The 23,788-nt window shown below is 39.6% G+C and overlaps 1 protein-coding gene across 2 annotated transcripts in view; it reads left to right on the forward strand.

The window, feature by feature from the left end:
- Positions 1-215: 215 nt before the first annotated feature.
- The window catches only part of pde11a (phosphodiesterase 11a), a 52,136-nt gene continuing 28,563 nt past the window's right edge, over positions 216-23,788 (forward strand). Inside the window, exons 1-8 of one of the 2 annotated variants that reach the window (XM_085135335.1) lie at positions 216-2,850; positions 3,363-3,521; positions 15,754-15,843; positions 16,465-16,605; positions 16,762-16,826; positions 18,464-18,596; positions 19,678-19,753; positions 23,679-23,746. In XM_085135335.1, the coding sequence (XP_084991461.1) occupies positions 2,062-2,850; positions 3,363-3,521; positions 15,754-15,843; positions 16,465-16,605; positions 16,762-16,826; positions 18,464-18,596; positions 19,678-19,753; positions 23,679-23,746 (1,521 nt within the window). In that variant the 5' untranslated portion in view covers positions 216-2,061. The remainder of the gene's footprint in view (positions 2,851-3,362; positions 3,522-15,753; positions 15,844-16,464; positions 16,606-16,761; positions 16,827-18,463; positions 18,597-19,677; positions 19,754-23,678; positions 23,747-23,788) is intronic. The other variant, XM_085135336.1, reaches the window with a different exon arrangement.

Below are 23,788 nucleotides of genomic sequence, written 5' to 3' on the forward strand. Positions count from 1 at the left end.
TGGGAAGGTTACTTTTAAAATGGATTCCATTACAGAATACAGAATACATGCCCCAAAATGTATTCTGTAACGTATTCCGTTACGTTACTCAATGAGAGTAACGTATTCTGAATACGTTGGATTACTTAATATATTATCATGCTGTTTACAACTACATGCTGTGATTTATTACTGTTACTGAAGGTCCGCGGCTCTGAACCGTAGGGACCTCTGGCTAATACGTCGGGTTCATGTTGGGCTCGTAGCCGAAAACTAGCTTTACTTTGTTGTCTGGGTCAACTTTGCTTGCGAGAGACAGAGAGAGGCGTTGAAAGGCTGCTCCAACAGAACTTATTGTTTCAGAGGAAAACACGAACACGGTGTACAGTCAAGTCTTAATAGCTTACTTACAACTGGGCTCGTCAGGCTCTCTTCTTGGCTGCAGTGGTTATTATTATATATACATGCTTCCAGCTCCCGTTTCTGCTCGATAACAGCTCGTACTTTTCCTTTTTCTCCCTCCTCGCTCACAGACACATAACGGGTATGGCAGTCCATTCTCCCTGCAGCACAGACTACACTGCCCATGATGCTACATTCTTTAGAGCTATACCTGTAGCATTCTGCCTATTAGCTTAGCACAACAACAACAAAAAGGCCTCTCTCACCCAGGAAACACGCACAGAGAGAGCGTCATCCTGTAACCATGGCAACCGTAACGCTGCCGCCTGGAACAACAGAACGTAGCTGTCAAACAAAACCCAAACAGTCCTGACCCGCCACAATATGAAACAGGGAAGTACCGCCGTGTAATCCATTTATTTCAACAAAGTAACTGTATTCTAAATACCACCTTTTTAAACGGTAACTGTAACGGAATACAGTTACTCATATTTTGTATTTTAAATACGTAACGGCGGTACATGTATTCCGTTACTCCCCAACACTGTGCATTTGTAGGGGTCATGTAAAGCAGATAAAGGCATGTCGAAGTTAACCTTACTTATGAAATCTAGAGGTTTCACTCTTGAATTCAGATTGCTGAACAATAAGGTGCTCATGATAGGAGTCGGATTTGTGCTGGTAGCTGTATCACTGTCCAAGTTGTGGACTACAACTCCCCTAGTGTTCAAATTACACACCTACTCACAGACGAACTAGTATAAAGGAATTTGAGTATCTGGCACGCTCACTAGCGATAAAAGTCGCGGTTACATAACTAAATGACACAGACCGCTGCAGACGATGTTTAATATATGCTATGAATTCCTTCTTTTTTAGTCGACTGACACACATTGATTATCACAGAAAAGCCTTTTTTGTGGAATGCACAGAGATCTATTGTATTTGAATCATGTTAAAGAGTTAATTCACCCACATGGGGTTCCTTTGCTTCAGATAAGCCTTACAAAACTGGAGCGGATCCGAAATATTGAAAGTTATGAACAATGTGCAACAAATCTACCATTATAGTCTACTGTTTTATATTTTTGTGTAGCTTATTGCATATGTAACCATACGCATTCTGTATAATATGTGCTGGACGGACAGAAGTTAGTATTATCCTCGTCATTTTCATACTTGGAGCCTGTAATAGGGGCCAAACGGTTCAGATGTCCAGAGGACTGCGTACTGAAGCAACCCTGAGCTCCTGCTCGTGTGACGAAACGAGCATCAGTGGGACCGAGCCAACCACAGCCAGCGTCATTTGCACACCAGAAGACGCACACGACAGTAACGCTCGGTAGTTGCTGTTTGTTGTCTTTTCAAAGCCCGTGGCAGTCCCAGCGAGCATCAGTTTGCGTCCACGCTGCTTAACCTAGATCTGCTTAAATGATCTTACATTAAGTGAAAACGGCGTGGACATGCTGTGGAGGAATATGCTGGTGCGCAAAGGGAGTCTCCATCTCCACAGAGTGGAGCTGGATATGTAGCCGAAACTCCAGGGATGCTCCAAGCGTACTGCACCTTGGAAGTTGTCAAACGATTCTTGTCTTCAACCCCCCAGCAAAGCCTCATAGATGATATTTCTCTGCGCGACTTCATGGATTTGGTTCTCTGAGGACCATCTGAAGAACAGACATGGCAGTGTCAAAGATGCTGTTCTCTGACGTGGAAACTTTTCTGGACTCGCATCCCGAGTTATTCGAGGATTACCTGAACAGAAAGGGGAATTATAGCATGGTGGAGAAATGGCTCAAGAATCACCAGGCGAGCAAAAGTCCAACGGCTTCAGCTCCGGCCGAGACAAGAGAGGAGAAGAGCAACCCGTGCAAGGACAGCTGGGCGAGCAAATGTGATGGTTTGCAGCGGAGAGCGTCTCAGAAGGAGCTGCGTAAAACTTTCGCCAGATCCAAGGCAATCAACATCAACAGGACATACGACGAACATGTTAATACCAGGGCGCAGGAGCCGCTGACAAGCATGAGGAGGAGAGCACTGCTGAGGAAAGCGAGTTCTCTGCCCCCGACCACTGCGCACATACTGAGCGCACTGCTGGAGTCCAGAGTCAACATCCCCCAGTACCCTTCCACGGCCGTGGATTTTAAATATTACCTCAAAGAACACAACGAGCGAGAGTTTTTCCTGGAGCTTGTAAAAGACATATCAAACGACTTGGATCTAACGAGTCTCAGCTACAAGATCCTCGTGTTTGTTTGCATTATGGTGGATGCAGACCGGTGCTCCTTGTTTTTAGTGGAGGGAACGGGCAACAAGCAAACGCTAGTGTCCAAATTCTTTGACGTGCACGCAGGCACCACAGTTTTACCCTCAATGAATTCAGACGAAGTTCAAGTGCCGTGGGGGAAAGGGATCATTGGTTATGTAGCCGAGCACGGGGAGACAGTGAACATCCCTGACGCTTATCAGGTGCCTTCTGCTCTGTGTGCATGTGTTTTTGTGCATTTCCATCTGTCACAGGCAGGGAGTCAGATCGTTTTCGTGCAGCTTTTCATTTGATCTCTAACACTTTGACGAACAAAAGCACTGCTGATAGCTTGGGCCAAAACCACACATTCACACAAATCACATAAGAGTAATAAAAAAGTGTTTTTTGTTCTCCCCCCCCCCCCTCAAGTCCACTGTGATTTAATACAACAACTATATAAAGGTGCTTAATAATGGCAACAGCCTTTTTAGATGTAAAAGTCTTAATGGCTGGCCAAACATTTACACTAATGCCTCACCACATTGCTCTACTTTACTACTTTTTGTAGAACAAGCTCCAAACTCGGCAGATGTCCATCAAACTGACATTCCTGTAGACCCGCAGTCATGATCTTTATGTTTAGTGCCCCGTCATCTGAAAAATAGAGGGAGCAAGTGCTCTTTTCCAACAAGTGCTTACACTGTGTCTTTTCTTCTGTGCCTACGGCTTGCAGGATCGTCGGTTCAGCGATGAAATTGACAAGCTGACAGGGTACAAAACCAAGTCACTGCTGTGCATGCCCATTCGCAACAGTGATGGAGAGATCATTGGAGTTGCTCAGGCCATTAACAAGAATTCAAGTGGAGAGCTCTTCACTGAAGATGATGAGAAGGTAATTTAATCATTACACTTATAAGTATTGAGTAAAGAAGACACACATACACACACATGCTTCTCTAATACAGTGCATCCTCCCTGGTGTGTGCAGAATAAGCTTATGTGTTTGTTCTTTGTTTGATCCCTCCCTGTTTTCTTATATCTTACACCACTAAACCTTCCCACAGGAACTTTGTGCACGTGAATCAAATGACTTTATAAAGCACTACACAAATAAAAATAACATCTGGGGCAGTTTTCGATCACACCATTTCTCATTCTTACATAAATAGAAACAATGCTTGTGGGTAAAAGGATGGGAAGTCACAGTGAATCGGTAATTTATCTCAATAAATGCATACTGTTTATTTCATTTTTATTCTGTTTTGTTAAATTATTGCAAAGATGAAATAACACATTTATGTGCTTAAATCCTAATGTTACATTTCATAGACTGACAAAGCAAGAGAAGGAAATGTGACAGACTGCATTTAATCACAGTGAAACAAATAAAGCCATGTGGTCCCTGGGTAAAATGGTAGTTTGGGCAGGAATTTTAGCTACACTTGTAACATTGTGCAAGAGCTACATCAACTGGCCTGTGCACCTCTTTGGTCCACATGGCAGGTTGAACTGCAGAGTTGAACTGCCTGTGACCTTTTCTCAAGCACTAGGCTGACATGTTTGTCTTTGTTTCTGATTATCCTTTATGACACGTCCACATCTAGGTTAGGGATTGGCATGAAATATGGTTCCTTCATGTTTGAAGATGTCACCTGATCACTTTAGTAACCTGGTCACTTGCTTGATGTTTTATGAAAGCTGTTGTATGAACAGCGATGAGATTTGGCACAAACATTTTTAGAATATTTGGCTATAACCTGCACACATGCACACACACAGTCCTATTTTCATTTCTTAGTGACATAATGCTATCCCTAGCTGCTTACCCTACTCCTAACCATCAAAAATGAATGCCTAACCCTAAGCCTTAGCTTAAACATAACCTTAACCTAATTGTAACCCTGACACTAAAACACAATTTTGAGTCTCAAAAATGCCTTCAAACTCGTGGGGACAGGGATTTTGTCCAACAAAAGGGTTTTACTTTTATTGATAAAAACAAAACAAAACAAGAACACAGCTATTATAGTTAAGAAGAAGCCAGTTTATTGTTCCATAGTTTAATTCAACAATACATACATGCAAGCCTGTTTTATAAAAGTTGGTATGCTTCATAAGACTTAAATAAAAAACTGAATACAAGATCTGAAAAAAATCTGTTAAATCCCATATTTAGTCGGAGATAGTAAAAGAGAGGATTTCATGTGATGAAATCACAAAAACCATGGTTGCCATCAATTAAAATTCATTCACACTTTTCTTGCACGATGATCAGATCAAATTTCAAGTGTGCCATTATTTGGATTTCCTGAACCTGCAAAACTAACAGTATTAACACCAGAGAAAAGATTACAGTGTGAACACATTGCAGGTAGACTGTGAAAATAGTAAACCTGCAAACCATCAGCATGTTATAATTTCCATTGCAAGGTGATAATGATAGCGCTTCTTAACCATGGCTTTACAGAGCTGCTAGCAAGGCCTCCAACTCTCACTTTTTTTTGTTATTATTGCAGCACATTGAAGTAAAGTACAGATGAAAGAATAGCCCTGAAGTAATGCTCATGCTTTATGATTCATGTGTGGCATTTCAGGGATGTTACTCAATTTTTTTTTTTGTACATAGACACTGTTTTGTGGCGTTAGCGGCACACAAGCAGCAGGGCTGTAGCGATGCCAGCTGTCATTTTTCATTACCGTCAGCGCTGCAACACTCATGAGTTTACAGTTGCAAAGATTTTAAGAAAAGGATCTTTTTTTCTTCATATTGTGCCTCCTTTCGTGTTTTGTTTTGCATTGTGACCTACAAACAGGGAACATTTTTTTTTCCATTCCCTCCAGTTTGTTGGGTGATTCTTCAGTTTCTGTGACATTAAACTTAGAGTTAGCCTCCATTCTGTTTTTAATATTTAAATTGATAAATAAATCTGCTTAATTAAATTACTTTTAATTATCAGGTAACACAATAGATGTACATCTTGGAATTTTAAATGTTATTACAACTGATTAGTTTCTCAAGATCTTGCTTGGCTTCAGTTTAAAATCATTGTTAATGTTTTAACACACTGCTTAAAACCCTGAAATTAGTAACTACATCTTAAAAATATCATAATATTTAATGTAGGCCACACCAGTAGAAGTGATTGGAACCTATTCTGAAAACACTTCCTCTCAGTTATTTTGGCATTTTAAATCTCTGTCAAAATGTATAAAACTGTCATTTAAAGGGTGACTGGGCCATATTACAACTGAGTCACTAGCAAAATCTGCTTTAAGAAATGCTTTTTGCACATTGAAAAGTTTTTTCAATGCAATTCATACTTTTACTGCACATGTGCAAAGTTGCATTACATTATGGCTTTATTAACGACTCAGTCCAGAGTACTGACATGATAAAACACCTATTGCCTCATCCCACCAGAGCACTTGAACAAATACCATGTTAATTCATGTTATAAATACAGCAAGCCAAGAAAGAACAAAAGCAAAAAATTACATTAATTATCTCCATCTTTAATACACACATCTCCATCTTTAATACACACGCCATGTTTGGTCACATTTCAATTCAGGGTTCTTCGAATGCCTAACTGCCATCATCACAATGGATATTACCTTTACATGAACAACAGTAAATATTATCATGTTACATACTGTAATACTGAATGTAGGTCATGTAATGTTGTCACAGCTGTTCTTGCTTCTATCATCCCTTGTCATAAAGTATTTGACGAACAACATTAACTCAAGACATCATCGTCCACTTTATTAGATACACCTCTTCAACTGCTCATTAACACATCTAATTTAACAAGTATCTAATTAGCCAATCACATGGCAGTAGTTCAACTCTAACCTGCTGAAGTCCAAACTGAGCAACCGAATGGGAAAGAAAGATGATTTCATGTTCATTTCAATGTGGCATAGTTGTTTCTGCCAAATGGGCTGATATGAGTATTTCAGAAACTGCTGACCTACTGGGATTTTTCCACATAACTATCTTTAGGGTATACAGAGAATAGTCCAAAAAAGAGAAAATATCCAGTGAGCGGCAGTTCTCTGGGAGAAAATATGTTGTTGATGCCAGAGGTCAGAGGGGGATGGCTTTGAGCAGCTTTGAACTGATAGGAAAGGAAAGGTAGCTCAAATAACCAGTTAGCACACTCACCTAAAATGCAAAAGATTTCTGGCTTGAGCCTGAGAGTTGAAACAAATCCTTTAGAGGATTATGTAAGTGTAAAAGGATGTTCCAAATTAACAATGTGGATCCATCCAGCGTGGCAACCCTTTGTGAATAGGGCATCAACCAAAATAACTTTTCAACACACAGCCTGCCACACCTTGAAGCAGATGAAGATCACACCCCTTTCAGCTAAGAACAGGAATCTGAGGCTAAAAAACATTACCTGGTGTAATGAGTCACAATTTCTGCTGTGACATTTGGATGGTAGAGTCAGAAGTTTGCGTAAACAACAGGAAAACATGGGTCCATCATGCCTTGTATGATAGTGTCTGGGATATTTTCTGGTCACACTTTGGGATTCTTAGTACCAAACAGCATTTTTTGAACACCACAGGCTACCTGAGTATTGTTGCTGACCATGTCCATCCCTTTCTGATCTGTTCAGATGATCTCAAACTAGCTTCGTGAACACCAGACTTATATCATGGATGTGCAACTGACAAATCTGCAGTAACTATGCGATGCTATCTTGTGAATATGTTTCCAGCACCTTTTTGAATCAGTACCATGAAGAATTAAGGCATATTTTACATACAAAAGTGAGTGTATATATGTAATCTGATAAACAGCAGATCATTTTTTCTCATTCTGTCTTCATTCCTGAGTCCAAACTGACTCAGTATTTATTATTTAAATAATTAACCCCACTGTCTGAATCCATAAACCAAGTTTGAGTCATCTGTCATTAAATTTTCCCAAGGCGGTGTGTTGTAAAGGGCCGGGGCACTGTGTTAATACCACCAGTATTGGCTGGTCAGACTCTCGCATTGGTGAATGCTTCACTTTACTGCTGAGTAGAATATCCAGTGTGTCAGCAATTAATTTATTGTCACCCCTTTGGACTGCGCCATTTGTGTGATTTTGAATGGTTGCCAACGGTAGCACCATGGGATTTGTGGCAGTGTTGGGGCAACCAAGTTACTTAAAGATGATTCAAGTGGACGAAAGCAGACTCTCGGATGAGAACCATCCAGGATATTACTCCATCGGTTAGTAAACACACTGGTCAAGTTTTCAGCCCCAGCACAAAGCCATCGCTGTCAGTGAGTTAATGTAATATTTAAATTTCAAGCGGCTGTCAGGGGAGCAACATCCCCACAGTGATCCAGATAGCCTTCTGTTTGTGAATGATCGTTTGTCAGAGAGACACGAGGAGCACGTGTTGAGTCCATCAGCGCGCTTGAATAGACGTAGCAGGAAGGCGGTGAAAAGCCGATACAGCGACTTGTTCTCTTATTGCACGAGCCCCTAAAGGAGAGGAAAGATGAAACATGAAAGCACAAAGCTAGCTGTGCTTTTATTTAAGCGTCAGGTTTCACCGTGGCAAAAATTATCTGTCGTATGTTTTTCCTCCACTACTGCTCTGCCGTCAAAATTACATCTCCAGACTCGATGCGTTGTTTATAATAGATGCAGATTAAGAATTCTTTTTTTTATTTCCCTTGTTTTGAGTATGTTTCACATTTCGTTAACATCACACTAATGCCTGGGATGGCTACAGCTGAATTAGTAATGAAATGCAATGTGAGCGTCAGAGAACACAGCAAGCTCCCTGTACAGCACAGCTGCAGCCCTGCTTTTATGGAAGACCTTGTAATAAGAAAATGTATCATACCTTTCGAAGCAGATTCCTTTAGAGACATAAGCTTACGTTTATCCTTAAATGATTGTGCTGAAAATTTACAGGATTTCCAACACATTACATGCTTGGTTTTAAATCTCAACAGCCTTAAATTTGTTCTGTTCTGTCATTCAAGATTTGAGACCTTTGGCAAGTCTGAAAATGGTTCAGCCCATGTATAATTGCTGTGTCTCATTATCTTCTGCAAAGGAATTTGGCTACCGACTTAATTTAAGAATGCAAAATGACCCCGTCCTCCTATCTCTATATTTTGCATTACTTTCTTGATTCTTGTCAACCATGCCTTGTAATACATCCGATGTGAAATGTGTTATTCTTGTGAATTAACTTTTATTAATTCTCCCATGTAGGTTTCATCTGCCAGTATATCTCAACATCTGTGTGAGCTGATTGTCAAACAGCAGTCCCCTCCTCACCACAGTGCTCCCTCTGGCTGCCAAATTCCCTGTCAAATTGGCTCAAAGCATTTCAGTTAATAACCACTTTCACACAATTTCCCAATGTAAATCTGCAGCTAAAGAACAAAGAACACAATTTCAGCTTGGCACCTAATTAAAAAAAAAAATCCTAGAGGATATCAGATCAAATCAAATGTAAGGAGTGCATCATACCAGAGTTGCTCATTGCAAAGTAAAAGAAAGGAACTATCACAAGAAATCTTCTTAAATCTTTGCATGTTGCTGTATTAAACTCTGTGGATACTGCACAGGGGTGACCCACACACAGTAAAAGGAGACCTGCCTCCCCAGCCACTAAATAAACAGTTGATGAGAAAATTGTAATCTTCAATATTTTTTTCAGATGTTTAAGAAAAGGTCTGATTCTGTTCTTTATCCGACTGTCTTCTGACGTTCCAGGTATAATACTGGATCATGTTTATCTAACAGTCATCATATTTGGTTAAAATTAGTCTTCTGTTATGCTTTCTAGGGACTTTGGTTTAACAATTCACTGTGGTATCTACCTTTGATGGCAACAGCAGTGTTAAATATATGCACATTAATTTTTTTATATGCAAGGGAGCAAGCTGCACCAGGTCAGTCTGAGAAGAAAAACTGTATATAAAAGATGGATGTAGATTCTAGGTCTGAAAAGCCTTAAACTCGCATTATTTCTAACATCCAGCAGGGTGCGACTCCTGCAAAAGTCCACTTGTGTAGAAGTTTAGGATCAAATGATACTTCTTAGTTGCTTTAATACCTCATCTATGAGTTTATGGTTACAGTTTCAAGTTTCAAGTTTTTTTATATGCAGCAAGATGCTTATTTGGTACATTATGGTTCCAGAATATCAACATAGGCTATACTTTAAGACTAGAGATGGCACAATACCGCTTTTTTATGTCCGATACCGATACCATAAATTTGGATATCTGCCGATACCGATATGAATCCGATATAGTGTATTTTATAATCAATAAAATAGTTTTTTTTAATATCTTGCTGCATTTTGTATAAGTTCATACTCAAGTTTAAAAAAAAACCCCCACTAAAGCTATTCTGTTATACATGTATGCAGAAAATACACTGCACCCAAAATATTTCATAGTTCAGCAATACTGATCAATCTAATAAACTTAAACCTACACCATCCTCCCTATTCTGGTATTTTAAAGAGTACTTAGGGGAAATATTAAACAACCTAGCTAATAGGGTTGCCAACTCCCAGCAAAAAACCAAAGGAACCACCCCCCACCCTCCACCTCATAATGCTTAATCGACGTAATCAACTTTAATTTGATGCATGTGTAAAACAAATGCACAGAAATCAATTATATTTCTACAATAATTAAATAGATTCAACATCTTTCTTCAACAGAATTGCAGACTGCACAGATGGTACCTTCCCAAAGGAAAAAGTACTATAGCTTACTAGGGTATATTAGACTTAATAGTTACTATATACAGTAATGGACTAATATACATTTTACATCAGATGAAAACTTTTGTTGTAAGATTCAGAAAATTATTTATTAAAAGCTAGACATGAGAATAAGAAAGAAAAGTATTTCTTTGTGCCCCCTTTTCCCTGTTAATGCCCTATCGGCCCCCCTGGCAAAACTCTGCTTGATCCGCCCCTGCACAGTTACCAGCTGTCAGCTACTTAGAAAAGGATCCTGGTGTAGAAAGTAATATTAAATAAATTCTAACAACAGCTTATCAAGCTTGAACGCCCTGCTGTTGTTTAGCGCAACATCCGCTGGTTTCCTCTTTCTGGCGCAAAGTGGGCCAAAAACAAACAAGAGTTTTGCGACATGGCTGGGTTACGCCATGTCGCAAATTTTGTGAGATGCTTTTGTGATACTTAATGGATCGATTACATTTTTTGTTTCTCTCTGATATACGATCCAGTAATTTAGGTCAGTATAGGACCGATACCGATACTTAATATCGGATCGTCCATCCCTATTTAAGACATGTACATGTGATTGACAAGTTGCTGCAGTATAGGCAAATACTCATAATCAGAGGCTTCAGAATACGACTCTACAAAATGCTGGGTGATGTGACATTGGCCACATTCACCTTTTGTATGCAAACTAATCTATGAGTATAAAAAAATAAATAAATAAATAAAACCTCCTGTGACTGTGATGTCTGACTTGTTGAGGTCAACATGTCGGTAACAGTGGAACCTGTACTAGATTAAATTAAAGCAGTGTTTGTGTCAGACAAATAAAAAGTGTGCAAACCTTTAAAGTGCAGAAAGTGTAGTATTGAGTAAAAACTAGAAGACTGTGGGTCCTTCCAGTGAACAAAGCAGAATAAAGCTGAGGATAACAGTTACATTGTCTGTGAAGAGAGAACTAAGTTAAGTTGATGTCTTCCTTTTTAAATCCTCATATTTCAGCTTGTTATTAACCTGCTTATTAATTCCATCAACGTTTAGATAAAAATAAAACAAATAAAACATCTAAACTAATTTCCACAGGCAGGTGGAATATGTTGGTTGTATAAGCGGCCAGAAAAGGATGTTTCGAAATTTCTGAATGGATACAAAATCATGCTCTAGGGTTAATTAGTAAATTCATTTCCATTCTGAATTCCAAACTATTAATGATAACTGATTACTCTAATTTTCTCAACTAAGAAATTAGCATGTGTAAACCAAATATAGTGGCAGCACACTGATGTTAATGGAGTGCACCTGATGCCTCTATGGGTAGATTTAATCACTAAATCAGCTTTCTGGTTGATGGAACACAAAGTCTATTTTTCTATCCCAAACTGCACTTCAGCCTCAGTGAGTTACTTGTTGCTTGAATGAATACATTTAATATATATTTCTATTTAAGATAAGTGAAGAATCTGTAGTTCTTTTCTTATTGTAAATCAAGATCCTTCCCTGTAATATCAGGGAAGAGGAGAAATTTTCTTTTTTGTCACTGACTACAAACCTCATTAAAAACAACAACTGTCTCCTCTTTTCACACATGCAAAGCTTTAAAGCGCAACTTTAAAAGGCAACTAGAAGTTGATATCCACACAGAGAAATGGAGACAAAAAGTATTGTCTGTGTAATTCCCCTTGATTTCTCTCATTTGAAATTCCAGTTACAGAGAAGGAAGTCACTGAGGTTAGAGGAACTGACAGTCCCTGAGGCGGAGGCCAGTTAGCTCTGTTATTAAACCGCTCTTTACTGGTCAGTCCAGAGGTCTCTAGGCAAAAAAATGTCTTGTTTGTAATGCAACCTTGTATAATGGCCGGCTTGACAGAATGTAATTAGAGCAAGCAGTGCTTTTCTTGGGTATGCCTGTTAGTTCCACAGGCAGATCCATAGCCACATCTCCCAAGTCTTGCTCATTAATGAATCTGCTCCTGCTGGGGCTATTGAGTGCCACTGCCTTTCTGGAAGATCATTATTAAAGAATTCCATAGGACAGCTGAAATACATTATGTATGAACTCATTGCTCAGCATCATCTGTTTTCTGCATCTGAAAACAGTTGCACAAGGCACTGGATTATGTATAATGACTGAATGAAGTGCATAAAGTTAATTTACCGATTAGCATGACTGAGTAAGTTTTCGTGTCACGTTATGATTAAATATGTCTTTAATTACAGTGACTTAACATGTAGTTAATGTATCATAACATGCACGCCAACAGGACATGGGAGAGCAGAGGATTTACTCTGCCCTGCAGAGTTTCAACAGATGTGTGACATAGTTTACTTCTTTCAGGCTATCTTTTTAAAATCTATGTATTTCTAGCCATTGTGAATATTAATTAATAATCCCCCATTAATTTACTCCTCAGTCACTAGAGTATTGATGCCAAAGTAATGGGTCACATACAGCCCGAATTTGATCTTGAGTATACCAGGCCGGTAACCTAAAGACGCTACAGTCATACAAGACGATGGACAGCCTGAGAAGAAAACACAACAGCTTCAGTTTTTGCTGTTGTAAACTAAAGGCACACCTCCTTGGATTGACCACCTTACAGTAGTTTGACCAGCAAGTCATTGGTAATGTCTTTGGAAACCCACTGCTGTGGTATGGTCCAGTTTTAAGAACTGACGATCTAAATAGATAGTGAAAGAAACAAGAAGTATGTCATTTAATTGTTTATCTATTACCTTTTGGCATTTTTGTAGTAAGACTGACCATGGGACAGGTCTTTATCAGTAGAAAAACCTGTAAAATTAAAATTGAGGTCCCCCTTCACATTTTCCAAAGCTGCCCAGTGGGCCAGATTGCAGTCTTTTGCAAGCTCATTCTGGCCCCCGGGCCTTATGTTTGGTACCCTTGGTCTAGAAAAAATGACCTTCTTTGCAATTCCAGATCCAGCAGGACATAGGTTTAATACCACTACATTATCCCCTCTTTTTAACAGAAACAATCAATTTCTGCTATATTAGTGGTACTGATATGCCACTTACCTTAAGAGGGAGCCAGCAGAACATGGGTGCACTGTGGCTTCAAAGGGACCACCTTAGTCAATAGCAATACTCAGGCAAGCTGTAAAGTTAAAACAATGCTCATTTAGTAATAAGGGGAAGAAACTGTGCAGAGAAAATATTCCCCACACCATTATACTACCACTACCAGTCTGAATGGTCAATACAAGACAGGATGTTGCCTGCCATCTGAAGGCAACATTTTTGGTGAGCCTGTATCAATTGTAGCCTCAGCCTCCTCTTCATAGCCATCAGTGGCACCTGGTGTGGTCTTCTACAATTGTAGCTCATTGGCTTTAAGGTTAAATGTATTGTGCATTCAGGGATGCTCTTCTGCACACCTTGGTTGCGGTTACTTGCTGCCTTCCTATCAGCTCAAAGCAATGTTGCCATCCTCCTCTGACCTCTGGCATCACGAAAAAAAAAATCCCAGTAGATCAGCAGTTTCTGAAAAAACTCAGATGAGCCTATCTGGCACAAAGAACACTGCCATGTTCAAGAAATTCAAAGTCACTTAAATCAACTTTCTTCCCAAGACTGTTGCTTGGTTTGAACTTCAGTAGCTAACATCAGGTGGTATTATCACCTCACATGGCAGCAGAAGTGCTGTGAACCGACGGTGTACTTAAAAGAATATTTTCCATGTAGGCCACAGGTACAGGCGTAGTTTTCCACAGAAGGCTTTAGCATTGTGTTCTCCACATGTTCATTTGCAGCTGATGAGGAACTGATAGGTTATAATTTCTGAAAGATGAAAGCGATATCCTTGTATCAGTGGCGACAGCTGAGTAACTTCCCATTCATGTATTGTTGTAATGTCCCTACCCTTAGGTCACACTGAAGGCTGGTAAATATTGGTGGGTCTGTTGTGCTGATTGTATTGTTTACACAGCAGCCAGATGCTAAAGATTGACAACTAAACAAAGAGGCAGCGCAAGGAAGCACACAACCTAAATTCTATTGATTTAATGTTATGGGGCTGAGTGTCACACCGATAAGGCCACATTGTTGGAGAACTGCGGTCATATAGAATTCAAGCCGCACGTTCACATCACAGACATATTTTTGTAGCACTGCAGCCGCTTCTTTGCACTTTCTATACAGGTAAGGTGCGTATTGATATTCATTATGAATCAACTGTGGTAAAGAAGCAAGGAATGTAGTTTGACTCTGAACCAGTAATACAATTCAGTTCATACATACCATACATATTAGCTACAGCAATCAGACCACATCAAGTGATTACATTATTTATGTGAAGAAAATATGAGGGAAATAAGGAATTCATGTTATGAGCCCAAGGCACAGTAAGTCAGACTATTTGGTCAAATGGTAAAATGTCAGTTGAATTGATTTATTTGTCTTAGCAAGTAATAACACCAATGAAAGGCCATTTCTTATTTGTTCCAATTTAATTTAACAGCTAAGTTTTTCCTGGAGGAAAATATTACTTGTGTTTTAATTTCCTAATGCTAAAAGAAAAGAGTTACAAACAAGCAAAAGCCTTTGTCTTTTGGTTAAATGTTAAATGTTCAGTTAGTACTAAGGGGGCCAAAACGTGCCCAGAAATATCCCTCACATCATTAAACCATCAAAACCAGACTGAACCATCACAGGATGGATTCATGCTTTTGTGTTGTCTTACTGTAGCCTCAGCTTCCTTAGTTCACAGGAGTGAAATCTGGTATGTATTCGTGTATTGTGTGCGCAGAGATGCTATTCTGCTTAACGTGGTTGGAATGAATGCTATTCTGAGTTGCCTAATTATCAGCTACGAGCCATCTGGCTATTCTCCACTCATGTCTAATATCAAAAAGGTATTTTTGACCAGAGAACTGCTGCTCACTGGATATTTTCTCTTTTATGGACCATTCTTTGTAAACCCTAGAGGTGGTTGTGTAGGAAAATACCAGTAGATCAGCAGTTTCTGGCAACAACAATAATGCCAGATTTAAACCTTTCTTCTTTCTTTCTTCCTCATTCTGATGCTCGGTTTGAAATTCAGCAGGGCATTTTGCCCATGTCTTCATATTGGACCAATGGACTGACTTGCTGCCTTGTGATTGGCTGATTAGATATTTGTGCTAATGAGCAGTGGAACAGGTGTACCTAACAAACTGTCCGTATAAGTCAAATGAGATTTAATATTATATTGTATTTTTTTTTTATACAACAATATTGTGTTATTTGTGGCATACTTCCTACTTCAAATGATGTTTCATGAAATCTTACAGTTTAGTTTCAAAGATTAAATGTGGGGGCTATGTGTCTCATCTCAACAAGCACTTCAAACCTGTTGCTTTATTTAGTCAGCAAATCTGTTGAATATGTCCACAGGTGCTGCAGATGTACCTGCCCTTCTGTGGTATTGCAATCTCCAACGCCCAGCTATTTGCCGCCTCAAGGAAGGAGTATGACAGGAGTCGGGTAAGGGCAACAGGGCCAACCAAGATAATAATCCCCACCTACCCCTAGGATCAGCGGTACTTCCTCCCCCCTCATGCTGACATTGAGGCTGAGTATTGATCAGCAGCAGCCCACTTGCTGCCACTGCAGTGGGAATCTCAGAGCGGCATGCAGCCCTGTCTGGACATTTGCTGTGGACCTGTGGAGGGGGATGGGCACATATCCAGCAAGGGGCCTGGTTCATGATCTAAATCTCTTAGGGACCGTTAAGAGATGCACTAATTCATGTCACAGGCATTGATCTGTGATGGAAGAGAACATAATGAGTGCACAGTTCAGTGAGTAGAGAAGAAAGATGAGGAGAGCTTCCTTTACACCGCATGATTTTTATGTGCTTGTGTATTAAATTCGATTGGCACTCGCTAAGATAAAGGGCCTAATTTTCTTTTATTGGGCAAAGTAATCATATTATATCGTGCTGTTGGTTTATGATTTAGAGATAATGATAGTTTCAATAGCTGAGCAAGGCAAAACATCTTTATTCAAAGGGTCATCACTATTACCTGTTGACAGATTTTTTTATTCAGCCTTGGATTGTTGGGAATAATGCCAGTGGTAACGTTTTCTGTCACTGGTCTTTAGGCACTCCTGGAAGTAGTCAATGACCTGTTTGAAGAACAGACTGACCTGGAGAAGATTGTCAGGAAGATCATGCACCGTGCCCAGACACTGCTTAAGTGCGAGCGCTGCTCTGTTCAGTTGCTGGAGGACATTGAGTCACCGGTACTGTTTTTCTCTCTTCTGTCTTGTCATATATATCAATGCATTTGCGCATGTGCGTTCTTGTTGTTTTGTTTTCTGTTTTCCCCCTTTTTTCCCCAGTAAATACTTTGTATGTCCATGAGCTGTTGTGATTAACTTCCCTTTTGCATCTTTCAGGTTGTGAAGTTCACGAAGTCGTTCGAGCTGCTCTCCCCTAAGTGTAGCGCAGACACTGAAAGCAGGTATGTTTCATGCAGAGCACCTCGGTAACATTTGGCCTGATTAAAAAAGAACCCCTCAGACAACCCCCCCCCCCCCCCCCCCATAATTTTCCCTTCCATTTCCTCACTCATCATACCATTACCCTTCTCATTAAATAGTCATATCTGCAACATGGCACCTTTGCATTTGGCACAGAGCCTTTTTGAATCTGCAGAGCGTCCATCAAGGACAAAAAAATATGTATAAAATTAGACTATTATGTAGTGCTGTGGGAGTAATATGCTTATTCTGAATAGAAGGCATACTGTGGGAGCCCTACTTAATTGGGTTTTGCTGCTTCTCTCTACAGCTAGGCATGGCTGAGTGGAGAAAGAGAGGTTTAATATTGCGTAGGATGTTTATGGATGAAAAAAAAAAGGCTGAAAAGGAAGACAAATTATCCCCCCAAGTCCTGCACTTGCTGTAACTGATATGGTCACTTTGAGGCAGTAGTTACAGTAACTATAACAGTAATTTAAAAATATCATAACACAAGAAATACCAATATTAAAAAATTAGCGATGATGAAAGAAATTTTCAGCCACTAGACTGGGAAATGCATTCCTTCTGACTGCACGCTCCGATATGTGTTGCTGCTGTCACATTTTAAATATGAAGCCAGTTTGTAAATAAAACTGCACAAATTCCTGAAGCATCTCTTTCTAAAGGTTCACATCTCAGTAACAAGAGAGCTAGTGAAATTTATGTGTGTAATTAAATAAATGCATTCGGTGACAAAAGGTGAGGATACTGTAAGATTTCTGATGTGCCTAAAATCCCCAGCTACTCCCACAAGGACAATGTTCCTTTATGAGAGGGATGAACTGAGGAAGACAGAGAGAGAATTAGGAGAGAAACATAGTAAAAAAAAAGAAACAGGAGGTAAGGCAGATTGCCATCACACCCACGTGGTTTATTACTGCTGTGCTGTGGTTCCACATCTACACACAGCTGTATCGCTAGATCAAAGGGATCCAAAAGATCTGACATTTGTGTCGTTCCGTCTTTTTTCTAACCTTAAAAGACAAAATGAGCCACACTGAACATTTACTTTGGCATATTTGAAAGTAAAAACTCAGTGATGGCACCCTGCAATAAGATGTAAACAGTCTGAATAGTGATGCAGGTGTCTAGCAGAGAGTGGGGGCACTGTCTAATCAGAAAATAGCTCATACTGTATGCTTAACTTTTCATTACTTTCATTACTTTTTAAAAATCAAGTAGCTAAAAATAACATTGTTTGCTTATTGTAACATTTCTAAATCTGTATAAAGGGGGTCTGACCTGTGCTCATTTCCAGCTTCCTGTTTTATCCTTGGACTCTGCTGGAGCAGCTATGTGTGAATCACAGTTCATGTTAATCCTTTATAAATGTATTCTACACTGGCTTGTTCCCCGGCTTGAAACAAGTTGTTTTAACTACATTATCTTTCCCTCTAAGCCAGCTTGTTTCTGAAGGTCTGAACAGCAGTTTTTTGGGACTGAACCTGTGAACCTTTAGGTCACAAGGATTCATTTCACATATCCTCACCTCATCTCACACAGTCTAATTAAACAAATCTGGTTGAGAACTGGTTGAGTCTTTTGTCATCTATCTTGTTTTTTTTTCTGACCATAGTTTCAAAGACAGCATGGAGAAATCATCTTACTCAGACTGGCTCATCAATAACAGCATTGCGGAGCTGGTGGCTTCCACAGGACTGCCTGTAAACATTAGTGACGCCTATCAGGATCCTCGCTTTGATGCTGAGGTAACCACACAGTAACATACTTCCTAAAATTCACATCACTAGGATTAAAAAAAACTGCCAAGTAGGGCGGGTGGCAAACAGTGATTTTGTTTTCAAAGTTTCACAGCATTGTGAGCAGTCATGCGATGGCACACGCCACATGTTAGCTGGTCTGAAGCAAATTTTCTACGTCAGACACTCGAAGACATGACAGTTCTCCACATTGACAATCTGCTGGGACAAATACATGGCTATGTTGCATATATGTATGATGGTTTCCTAAAAATTTTCACATTAAGCAACTTTACTTTGAACTCACATTTAACCTGGATTCACACAATAGTGAAGTGCTCATACAGCTCATACAGATTAAACTGGCTGCCAGTTTTTTGAGCTGGTGAAGCCTCTTGAAAATGTCTTTATAGCTCTCTGCACACATAAACGTACATTTTCCGAAGCTGTTCTTTCTCATTGCACTGAAGGAAAGGCTCTACTTAAGACACTTTCACACTAACTGAAATACTCCGTTGGGTTTTGGTGATGGAGAGTGTAGCTGGCGGGTAAAAGTCTGGCTAGTGTCCAGCTGAGTGTGCATACTGCACTTGATCTTCCAAACAGAAGTATTCTGTCAATGCCGCACTTACAATAAAATCATATTCTTAAAATCAGTCTCAAATGCATCAGTTTAATGGAGTAGCCCTTCAGAATAGTTGTAATCTGTTTTAAATATTAAAGGCATTTGAGTGCACATCCTCTGTCCATGTCCTTGCCCCAAAGTGGAGATTTTAAAGAAAGTGATTCGGAACTATTTCAGCAATAGCTATAGACTTATGGCTTATAGTTATAAACTTCTGTGCAGTACATCAGTTTCACGTTTTATATTTGGACTATTTTAAACTGCACTGTATAAATAAAGAATAATTATAACTACAAGCAAATTTAACAGGTTTTTCACCCATTTTTTCATGATATTGATGAGGAAAAAAACCCAAAACACTGATCACATAAGAGAATGAAAACATTTTAAATAAAGTAAATAAACATTTATTATTTACATTTTATGTAGAATAATTATAATGTTTTATTCTCCCACTTTTTGCAGGCAGACCAGTTCTCTGACTTCCATATCCGCTCAGTGCTTTGTGTCCCTATATGGAACAGCAATCACCAAATTATTGGTAAGTTAATACACATAAAATCTTCTAGATTCTCAAATTCTTCTGTTTAAAAGTTTCTGGTGTGGCTGAATGACATTAGATACTAAAGGATGTCTTTATGCACTTACTAAGGTTCTGGATAGCTTCTGTTGCCACAAAGGAATGCAAAATGTCATAAAATATCATTTTAAAAGTCATTTGTAGGAGGGTCCCTATAGCTGGAACCAATAGCAAGAAGTCAAGCCATAAAACAGCACCACATTCCACATACCTTTGGCTGCATGTTGTGTTCAATTGCAGTAATTTTATTACCAGTAATTCTGCACAGGCATGCACCTTTTTGCTGCATAAGGCAGAGAATATAAGAGGGGGAGGGCTTGAAAATTTGTCCAGCTGAGACTGCATGATTAACTCCATGCTGCACCATCACACCACACTTAGAGGTGGTTCCCTTCTTCTGGCAGCGTGCTTTGTGTTTGTGAATCAGCCCCAGGCTAACACCACACTGACACTCTGATAAATCATTGATCTCTCGTCTGGCTTTGGCGCTGGATATTGCAAGGAGGAGCGACGATAGCTGCTCTATTCAGTCCACTGAGATCTGACGCGGGAAGCCATTAGTTTTATTTGAGTGCAAAGTGATCAGCATATCTGGTGCAGATGGTTGGTGAAGACCTGTGTGCATCTTTGCGTAGGTGTAAGTGCATTTGTCAGGGAGGGGAGAGAAAGAAGAACAGAAAGAGTGGGGAAGAAACACAGTGTGTGGGTGGCACCTGAGGATCTGGAGTGAAAAACCATTATACAAACAAAGCAGCAGAAGATGAAATTCTTATATCAAGGCTACATTCAGCTAGAAAAATTAAAGCCCTTGTGTCATCCGCAAGGTTCCAGCAGACTCATTCAAAATATAAGCAAAATAAATACTTTAACAATAACAATGATTAGTGAAATCCATCTTAGCATATTATGCATCATTGAAACTGACTTTAATAAAAGCAGATGGCTCACCAGGTATTTTTAATGATTTATTTTCCTGAATTTAATGAATATCTTTTTTTAAAAAAAAACAAAACAATTATTTTGCTATCCAGATAAACAGAGAGAACAAAACATTTTTTTTTATTATACTCCCTAGTCCCTTTAATGTAGTACACTGTGTACACTACCTATTTATTTGTGTAGTATGTGTTTTGACAGCGTAGTTTTGTCTGAAGTCTGAATCACGTTTGTAGCACCTTCCCGATCTTAAAATGCAAAAACCACAGCCCAACAGTTCTACCCAACTTTGGACCAATTTCTAAATTCTTTATTTCCAAGGTTTCTTAAACTCCAGATCTTTTTAGACTGAAACAGTACTAATGAAGTATTTCAATCTGGTTTTAAAGCACATCACAGCACTGAAATTATACTTTTAAAAGTGTATTTACCTTTTAACCATTGCTGACTCAGGGTATTCTGCTATTTTTGTGTTTTTAGACCTCAGTGCTGCCTTTGATGCTGAAGATTATAGTATCCCTGTATTTAACTGGGAGAAGCGTTTCAGTTTATGTGGGGTTCCTCAGGTGTCTGTTCTTGGCCCAAGTTCAATCATGAGAAAGCGTGGCCCCTCACTTCCTTTTTATGCAGATGATTCTCAAAATTAAATCTTGATTTTAAGATTTTATTCTTAGTTTTTTCCCGAGTGACAGGAGAAGGGAGCCGGAGATCGACAGACGCATTGGTGCTGCGGCCGCAGTGATGCAGATGTTGTACCGGTTCATCGTGGTGAAGAGAGAGCTGAGCGTAAAAGCGATGCTCTCAATTTACCGGTACATACCCTCGCCTATAGTCACGAGCTGTGGGTAGTAACCCAAAGAAAGAGATACAAGCGGCGGAAATGAGCTTCCTCCGAAGGGTGCCTGGACTCTCCTTTAGAGATAGGGAGCCATCCGGGAGGGGCTCAGAGTAGAGCCGCTGCTCCTCCACATCGAAAGGAGCCAGTTGAGGTGGTTCGGGCATCTGACAAGGATGTCTCCTGGGTGTGGTGTTACGGGCATGTCCCACCGGGAGGGGGCACTGGGGTAGGCCCAGGACACGCTGGAGAGATTATATCTCTTGGCTGGCCTGGGAATGCCTTGGTGTTCCCCCGGACAAGCTGGAGGAGGTGGCTGAGGAGAGGGAGGTCTGGGCTTCTCTGCTTAGGCTGCTGCCCTGGCCCCAGATAAGCGGAAGAACATAGATGAATGGATGGATGGATGTTAGTTTTTAAGTGTTTGTCTGGGTTGGTGCTGCGTACCTCACTGATTGTTTGCCCCTGCATACTCCCACTTTACCGGTGGGGTCTGGTGAACAGATGCTCCTAGCTGTCCCGAGGTTCAGAATAAAACATGAAGAACATGAAGCCAAAGCTGCTCCTAAATTGTGTAACAAACTGCCTCTTCACATCACATCGGGATCTCCCCAACATTAGAAACTTTTAAAGCCACTTTCATACTTTTGCTTTTAAACCAGACTGAATTTTGATTGCTTTTGATTTATATTGTTTTATTATTTCAGCCGCACTTACAGGATCAGCTGTTTTTTTTAAAAATGTTTTGTAAAAATAAATCTGACTTGACATGATTCCACTTTATAGAAAGTTGCCATAGACTCAAGTGCTCATTGCTGCACTGTTGCTTGTTTCCACCTTTTCTGGGGGTTTTGCATTGGGTAGAAGATTTAAACACATCTGTTATGGTACAAAGAATCGGCACAGGCGCTATCCCCGCATCTAAAACTGTAGCAGTTCATTAATTTGTTTCCATTTAGCATTTAGCACTAATGGCCTCCTTCTCCTAACAGTTATTCATTTATTCATTTATTTTTTGGGATGTTTTCATTCAACTTCTTGACCAGCAGAAACTCTTTGTTGTAGGTAAATGTATATAAAAAACTGGCATTATAATTGCTGTTCTAAGCCAATCAAGTGGAGCTTTGACTTAAAATGTGCTTTCTTAGAGGGATAGGTTAACAGTGCTCTGGTTGCTGCTTCACAAAATGTAACATTGCCAGTTACTGGATGAAGATGACTTTGAGTTTAAGTTAGTTCTTTGATACACTGTAATTCCTCCTGGATTAATGTAGTGCTGAGCTGGTTGCAGCTCTTGTCTGGCCCAATGCTTTGTGAAGCTCTAAGCAAAATTTGACACCACCAGAGCAGTGAATAAATTGCATGGTACAGTCACACAAGACCATAAGTCGTTTGCGTAAAAACCTGTATTAGTGCTGTGATCATTGTGATAGTGTGTGTGTGTGTTTTTTTTTAATGAAACACTTGTGGCACTAGGAATATAGCCTCGTTAAACCAATTAGCTTGTCTATGCTGCAACTCATCACAAATTACAAGCTCAGTGCAGAAGAAGCAAAATTAGATTTTAGAGAATGTTTGCCATGCATTAAAAATTAATGGCACCAAAATGAAAATTGATCATAGTTGCATTGTAAATTCTTTTCACACTATTCATTGAAATGAACACATAATCCCATTGACAGGCTGCTTTCACCTCCTACAGATAAATAAAAATTGTAATGATGTGGAAATAAGAGTTGCTGTATTAATTGGATGTTCTCCTTTATTACCGGAGTTCTTTCTGTTTTGATTAGACAATGAGAGAAGCCGTCTAATAAGGAAAGACTGCTTTGTTAAACCCCACTACAGGGTTGTGCAGAATAACTGGATTTTCAGTCAAAGATAACATTATCTATTTTGCAGCTTCAGCACTGTTAAACAATCATTTTCTTCTTCTGTTTTCACTGATTTCCAAATGTCTAACACAGGAGATAGCTGCACTGCAGACTTTTGTTTCTAAACCACATTTATGTGCACTATTGTTGCCTCTTCCCTTAATTTTCTTTAATAATTCATAATATTGATCCTGATACTAGTCTGCTATGCTGTTGGTATGGGTAAACTTATTTTGTGTAACAGGTGTTGCCCAAGTGCTGAACAGGCTCGATGGGAAACCCTTCGATGATGCAGACCAGCGTCTTTTTGAGGTATTACAATTGCTTGTGTATTTTTTTTCAGCATTAGCAATT

Source organism: Neolamprologus multifasciatus, chromosome 16 (assembly GCF_963576455.1).
Source record: "Neolamprologus multifasciatus chromosome 16, fNeoMul1.2, whole genome shotgun sequence".
NCBI lineage: Eukaryota > Metazoa > Chordata > Actinopteri > Cichliformes > Cichlidae > Neolamprologus > Neolamprologus multifasciatus.